General features: G+C 39.4%; 1 protein-coding gene across 1 annotated transcript; it reads left to right on the top strand.

The window, feature by feature from the left end:
• Positions 1 to 4984: 4984 nt before the first annotated feature.
• Positions 4985 to 6758, top strand: UTP3 (UTP3 small subunit processome component). The gene has a single exon (XM_047855145.1). It carries the CDS (start codon positions 5259 to 5261, stop codon positions 6690 to 6692), a length of 1434 nt encoding a protein of 477 aa, XP_047711101.1. The 5' UTR covers positions 4985 to 5258; the 3' UTR covers positions 6693 to 6758.
• The last annotated feature ends 873 nt before the right edge of the window (positions 6759 to 7631 follow it).

Genomic DNA, 7631 nt, shown 5'->3' with positions numbered 1-7631 from the left:
AAATTTAAAAAACACACTACTTGTTTTTACTTCAGTCAACACAACCTAGTCTATGACACTGGCATTGCAAGTAAATGTGCATTTAACTATTAGCTTAAGTACACAAAGCCATACATTAAATATTACATGTTACTTTTACATTTAAAAGGAGAATAGTGATGACTAGAGAAGCACAAAAGATACTGCAATTCATTGTTAAAGGCTGCCACTTTGATAGGCTGACAGTAAGTATAGCAACATATTTACTCAAGTTCTGACCTAGATTCTGAAGATTTAAAAAATGACTACATGGACCCAGACTTAATGGGGCTCATAGGCTTAGCGGAGGAAGAGCAGTAAGTATAAAGAGAAAGATGTACGAAACATTATGGGAATGCAAAAGAGGAAGCTCTTCACCCTGAGGAGGCCAGAAAAGGCTTTTAAGGCGACATTTAAAATTAGTCTTAAAGGATAAATAAGAGTTCTCGTATAGAAGAAACAATATGTACAAAGGAAAAGAGGCAAGAAAGAGCACAGCCTGTGTGTGCGTGTGCATGTGTGTGTATACATACACACATATATAAACAAGGCTATATTATGTATGGTGACACTGAGCATGGGGTATGATGTAAAGTTTAAGATGTACACAAGAGTCAAATCATAAGGAATATAAACTTGATCCCATAGATATTGGAGGCTTTTAAAGGACTCTCAGTTAGGGACCTATATGGTCATTTTCTGTCTGCTTATTTGTTTTTTAACTGAATCTTAGATGCAAATAATTGATTATTCTCCTCAGTTTCTGGCACATTATCATTTTTTGTCAGAGAAGGCTCCTCTCCCATTCTTTCTAATCTCCAAGCATCATCCCATTCTTTGCCCCTTCATAAACAATTGTTCTTTTCACATTATTTTGTTTATATGTATTTACAAAACGTGTATTTTTTGTGCATGCATTTCTATATGTGAACAATATAGTAGTATGTATCTCATTTTTTGCTTTTCTCCCCAAGCACAATGGTTTTAATATCAATTCATGTTGCTCTGTGGATATATAATCCACTGTTTCCAGTCACTGTTTCTAATTACTATGTAGTTAAGATGGCCAAATAATTTATAACCTCAATCATGAGAGTAAAAGAGTGCTATTAATAATTGTACCAGAATAACAGATTAAACAGAACTGTACCAGGTCCACCAAGATATATGGTCATCCCATGCTTCTAAATTCCACGATGTTCATCCATGACCTTTTATTGATCTGCTCTTCCAGGGACAGGCATCCAGGTTGTCTCTAACTCCCTGCTATCAATAATAGTTCTTCAAAGAGTCTCATACAGTTTCCCTTATGGACTTATGTGAGATTTCTTTGTTAGCCAAAAAGATATCTGCAATGATTTGTAAATTTCTAACATAAGTAATTATGAAGATACTGAAATTGCAAAGCAATGTTTGGAGACTAGAGCAGTAGAGCACATAAGTTAGAATGAAAGGTTTCAGTAGGGGAATAATAAAACATATGGCTGGAAGGGCTACTTTTTGGAAAACTGAGGGAAGGTCATGTATGGTATGAACTTTATCGTGATAGTAACTGAGAGTCATTGAAAAAGGTTTTAAACAAGGGTGTGGGATGATGGAAATGATATTCTAGGAGGATATATCGTATGATACTGAATCAAATGTACAGCAGAGACTGGAAATGAGAAAATCTATTAAGAGAATATATGAAAGCCAGTACTAGCTAAGCAGTTAGCTACAGTACAGTGTGGGTTTTAAGCCAGATTGTCTGGGTTCAAATCTAGTTCTACCACTTACTAGCCTTATGACCTCATTTAAGCTCTGTGTGTCTCTGTTTCTTCAATTAGAGATATTGTAGTACCTTCCTCATAGAGCTGAATTTCGAGAGCTTATAACACTTCTTGGCCCATAATAACTGCTCTCAATGTTAGTTATTGTTGTTGTTGCTATTATAAATGCTATTGCTGTATCGTCCATAACTATACATATACTATATATAGTCCATATAGTCAATTTAAGCAAATCTGGTGATAGAACACCTTCAACACCCAGAACTCATGCCCTGAATAAAGTACCCTAATAACACTTAGAGTGTCATTTACAAACCCCTACCTTCCACAGTAAGAAAATCCCCAAAGGTCTTAGAGCTTAGAATAAGGCAAAAAGGATATTCTCGAGAAAACAAAACAAAACAAAAACCTGGTGGCCTTCATTATGTGTAGCTTGGTAACTCCTAAGCCAAGCATCACAATAATGTAATATTAAAGTTGATGATAAACTATAGTTGCCACAAATATAATGGTTAAATGTCAAATGTTATTTAATATGTATTCCTTTTCTCTGGGGAATATGTGTTTTTCTCTTTAATTGGCACAGACTTATAACAAAGCTGCTAAGCTGTCTTTTCAGAAATACAAGTTTTTTAAGAAAAAAAATTTCCTCACCTAAATAGTAAATAATTATAAGATTAAGCTATGGAAGATCAGGCTATAGGAGCTGCTGGAATTGAATAATTAGCTTCTGAATGATTCCTTATCAAAAAGATCTGAGAATGTTGGACTATAGCATTCTCTCAATATGCACTGGATATTGCAACTCTATTCTGCATAGTTAGGAAATGCAATCATTAGTATAAACTAAATAATATTAGAGCAATGTGATCATTCCCATTAAAAGTACCAAAAATATTTTTCTAATTTCTCTATAAAAATGTATGCATTCCGGTCCTGAAATATGGCCATAAATTCTCAAATAATTTGCAACAAAATTAAGCAGAAAAACTTGGATTTATGGGCCTAAATGAAACTTAACTTTTAATACATTTAAAGCAAGGATATAATTACAGTCCCACTTAGATGCAACATTTTTTTAAGCAATGTTCCAGAATAACAATCCAGAGGCAATCTCTCACCCCTCTGATCTCTCACAGCACTGGGTTTACATCACACACTGCTCAGTAATTTAGTAATCTGTGTATGCTTGTCTTCTTTTGTATCCAATTATAAACTCTTTAATGGAAGAGACTATGGCTAATTTACCTTTGTATCTACTACACATGTAGTATTCTGCTACAGTTAATAAGCAGTTAATATTTGCTTAATGATAAAACCTATTAAAAATCACATTCAGAGGTGAATTGTTGCTTACCATCAGAACATAGGACTTTTACCCATACCTTTTTAATTCATTAAATTGTATTTTCTAAAATGTTATAAAGGTTTTAACATGCTTAACATAACTTTTAACACTTTAAAAATATTGTTTAGTTCAAAATACCACTTTTCTAAAAATTTGTATTTTTCTTAAAGACACTATATGTTCGCCAAAGAAATTGTGTGTCACTCTTAATTTTAGCATCATGTAGAAAGTTCAACTCAACTCCCTACGTTTGAAGGTGTCATTAATACTAAAAATCTTTATCATATGCAATGTATGAAAACTTAAACCTTAAATTAGTCTAAGATTATAGGACAGTCCTTTCATACTTCTAGCCCTAAAAACACTTCTAAAGTTTGATTAATTCTTCTCTTATTATCACCCTCCTCCTCAAATATTTTAACCTATGCTCTTGGTTTCTTTCATCCACCCAGCAAAACCTACCCTCAGGAAAAGGTCTGAAACTCATTCACACTGAAGACGCAAAGGACTGATAATAGCTCAATGTGAAAGCCTGGTGTGGGAGCCCTGCCCCTGGTTTCTGTGCCAGGTATGCTAAGGTAACCTCCCTAAGTCTGTTTCCACATGTATAAAATTAAAGTAGTTGAATTAATGTTTCTTAAAATCCATTCCAGCCAGGTTATTGCCTTTAGGAACGTTTGCAGCTTTATGCATCATTCATTCAGTGTTTTATGTAGCATCTGAGATAAGGAATACTGTAATTTCAATACTTATTCATTAAACTTACTCTGTGCCAGACACTGTACTGGGTCCTTTCAGTATAAGTGCTTGCAGAGATCTACTAGGTATAAAGAAGGGAGGAAAAGACAAGTAGGTAAGTAAAGAGACCACACAGGAAATGCTTAAGATCTCTTCAATACAGTAAAAATTTCCCAAATTTGGGTAGGAGGACTACACCCTTTTTTTTTAAATAAGGGGAATGGCGTGTACAAAGGCAGCGATGTGAAAGGCGCGTCGAGTGTTTTCGGCAGCTGAACGCTGCGTAACACTGGACGAAAGTTCACAACCCCTATCCCATTTAGAATTGCCAAGAGTCGTGAGATTGATTAACGCGTGTCCCTCGCGAGGCCACAAATTACTTAAATGCGGGAACAGCGTCTGCTTTTGCCCACCATTGTCTTCCCAGAGTCTCACCCACTGTCTCATGCTTAATAAATGTTGAAGAATTAAATAAAGGGTCCGCCCCTGAGAGTGACAGGTCCAAACATCTTGGGTGAACTTTGTCCACTAAAAAAAAGTCGTGCGGTGCCTTCTGCAGCCAACTTGAGTTCCTGGGAGAGTCAAATCCTAGAACGGGGCGCTCGGCACCGACACCCCTCGGGGACACCCTGAGAGACACAAATCACCGCCGAGTCACCGAGCCCTGATGGGGCAGAGAGCTGGAGATGGGCTAATCCGAGGCTCTGCCAGGATTCTCGAGGCCAGCGGCGCCGTCACGGCCTCAGGTTATGGTGCCCAGACATAGAGTATTTGGACTTTGTGGAGAGAAAACAACATGTTTAACTTCTAGGCTGATAGGCGGAGAAGGTAGATAACAATTCCAGAACCTAGAGAGTTCCCATAGAGCTACGCTGCTCTCCAAGTCGGAAACGCCCGGTACATGCGCAGTACAACTAGCCCGGAGCCTCTCCTACGCGAAGAGATAGAGCCCCCTCTACCGGCCCCCACGACTTCGCCTCGCGGTCCCTCAAGATCCCGCGTCCCATCCACGCCTAGACTCGCGAGAGTAAGAAGTCTCAAAGGGCTCTACGGAACGGAACTTCCAGTATTTATTGTTCCTACACGGAAGGATTTTAATTCAACGGAATAGATTGGCATTAAAGTGCAAAAGCGAAAACGGAAGAGCTCCTAACGTGACAAAGCTTACGGGACTGAGCGGAAGTCCTAGTTCACTCGCCAAGCGGAGAGGATCCTGGGGCCCGGAAGGAGGTGGAATCTGTAGCAGACCTGTTTGCCTGTACACTCGCATGGGAGGAGAGCGCGTGGCTGTTCAAAGAGGCGTGTTACTGGAGCGCGTGGCTCGTGCGCTGAGGTCAGTGGTGGCCAAAAGCCCGACGTCGGTGTAGAACTTGAGACCGTGAGTTATGGTGGGGAGATCGCGGCGGCGCGGAGCGGCCAAGTGGGCAGCTATGCGAGCCAAGGCAGGTCCCGGCCCAGCGGACGAAAATGAAGACGATTTAGAATTGCCACCGTCGCCAGGGGACTCCAGCTACTATCAAGATAAGGTAGATGATTTCCATGAGGCCCGATCTCGGGCCGTCTTGTCTAAAGGCTGGAGCGAAATGGAGAGTGGGGACGAGGAGGAGGATGGCGATGAGGAGGAGGAGGTTCTAGCCCTAGATATTGCTGATGAGGACGATGAAGATGGAGAGAGTGCGGAGGAGGAGGAAGATGATGATGATGATGGTGGGAGCTCCGTGCAGAGTGAGGCCGAGGCATCTGTGGATCCCAGTTTGTCGTGGGGTCAGAGGAAAAAACTTTACTATGACACAGACTACGGTTCCAAGCCCCGAAACCGACAAAGTCAACAAGAAGTAGAGGAGGAGGAAAGAGAGGAGGAAGAAGAAGCACAGCTCATACAGCGGCGCCTTGCCCAAGGCCTGCAAGAGGATGATTTTGGGGTGACCTGGGTAGAAGCCTTTGCAAAACCTGTACGTCAAGTAGATGAGGCTGAGACCCGGGTCGTGAAGGATCTGGCGAAAGTTTCAGTGAAAGAGAAGCTGAAGATGCTGCGGAAAGAATCACCAGAGCTCTTGGAACTGATAGAAGACCTGAAAGTTAAGTTGACAGAGGTGAAGGATGAGCTGGAACCATTGCTACAGTTGGTGGAGCAAGGGATCATTCCATCTGGAAAAGGAAGCCAATACCTGAGGACCAAGTACAATCTCTATTTGAACTACTGCTCCAACATCAGTTTTTATTTGATCCTGAAAGCCAGGAGAGTCCCTGCACATGGACATCCTGTCATAGAAAGGCTTGTTACCTACCGAAATTTGATCAACAAGTTGTCGGTTGTAGATCAGAAGCTGTCTTCTGAAATTCGTCATCTACTCACACTTAAGGATGATGCTGGAAAGAAAGAACTGAGTTTAAAAGTAAAATCCACCAAGGCCAAGCCAAAATCTGTTTCAGAGACTGCTGCTGCTGCTGCCTCTGCTGTTACAGATATTTCTGATGATTCTGATTTTGATGAAGAAGCTGCACTGAAATACTATAGAGAAATAGAAGACAAGCAAAAGTTGAAGAGAAAGAAAGAAGAAAATAGCACTGAAGAACAGGCTCTTGAAGATCAAAATGCAAAGAGAGCCATTACTTATCAGATTGCTAAAAATAGGGGACTTACACCTAGGAGAAAGAAGATTGATCGGAATCCTAGAGTCAAACACCGGGAGAAGTTCAGAAGAGCCAAAATCCGCAGAAGAGGCCAAGTTCGTGAAGTTCGTAGAGAAGAGCAACGTTATAGTGGTGAACTCTCTGGCATTCGTGCAGGAGTTAAAAAGAGCATTAAGCTTAAATAAAGTTTTCACTTAGCTTAAGTTTTTTGGCAATAACTTTAGATCAATAAATTTTTATTTTTAACCAAAGTTATCGTATTGATATATAATACCTAACCCTAAATTTTAAAAATTCTTGTCGACGGGGATATTTGGGTTGTTGTTCAATTTTATTTTATTATTATGATTTTTTTTTTTTTGGTCCTTTGAAGTCATACTAAAAAATAGTATAGAGGTAGTACTTTTATATTTGGAAGCAATATGAAAGTACTTGGGAAAAACGGAGGTGTTGAAAAAAGTAATCTGTCAAGTAGTAGTCTATGAAAATTTCACAGATGGTTGTGAAGCAACAGTCAAACTTAGAACACTTTTAATATTTTTCTTGTAAAGTGAAAAGAATGTACCTTTGCAATCATCTTATTTGTAAGAGTCTGTAAAACAGTTCTGACACATATTTCACTTACCTAAGTGTAATTCATGAGCAGGATACTTGTTAATAGGTTTGTCAACTTAAAGATTGTGTACATTGTGTGTAGTAAAAGCTTAGGAATGTAGAGGAACTTCGGTTAAAAGTAGAAAGATATACTTTAATTACATTAATTGTGAATATTTCTAATAGTCAATGTGGTAAATAAGGTAAAAATTCCATTTTCCATATTGTACTGGTGACTTGTAGCAGTTGCTGTTTGTATACTCCATTTGCTGAAAATTTGGTAGTTTTACTGCTAGGTAAGTGACAAATTTAAATAGTAAAAAAGTTACATTTTTCTTTAGTTACCCTGGTTTTTACAGTAGGAAAGAGATGCTGCGATGGTCAACTAATTTTTTTTAATATTTATTTTGGAGAGCGTGCAAGGGGGGAGGGGTGCAGAGAGGGGGACAGAGGACCCAAAGCGGCTCTGTGCTGACTGGCTGACGGCAGCAAGTCCGAAGTGGGGCTCAGACTCATGAACCACAAGATCA

The sequence above is a fragment of the Prionailurus viverrinus genome, chromosome B1, assembly GCF_022837055.1.
Source record: "Prionailurus viverrinus isolate Anna chromosome B1, UM_Priviv_1.0, whole genome shotgun sequence".
Taxonomy (NCBI): domain Eukaryota; kingdom Metazoa; phylum Chordata; class Mammalia; order Carnivora; family Felidae; genus Prionailurus; species Prionailurus viverrinus.
The sequence above is the reverse complement of the archived record's forward strand: the minus strand, read 5'-3'. Positions and strand labels throughout refer to the sequence as shown.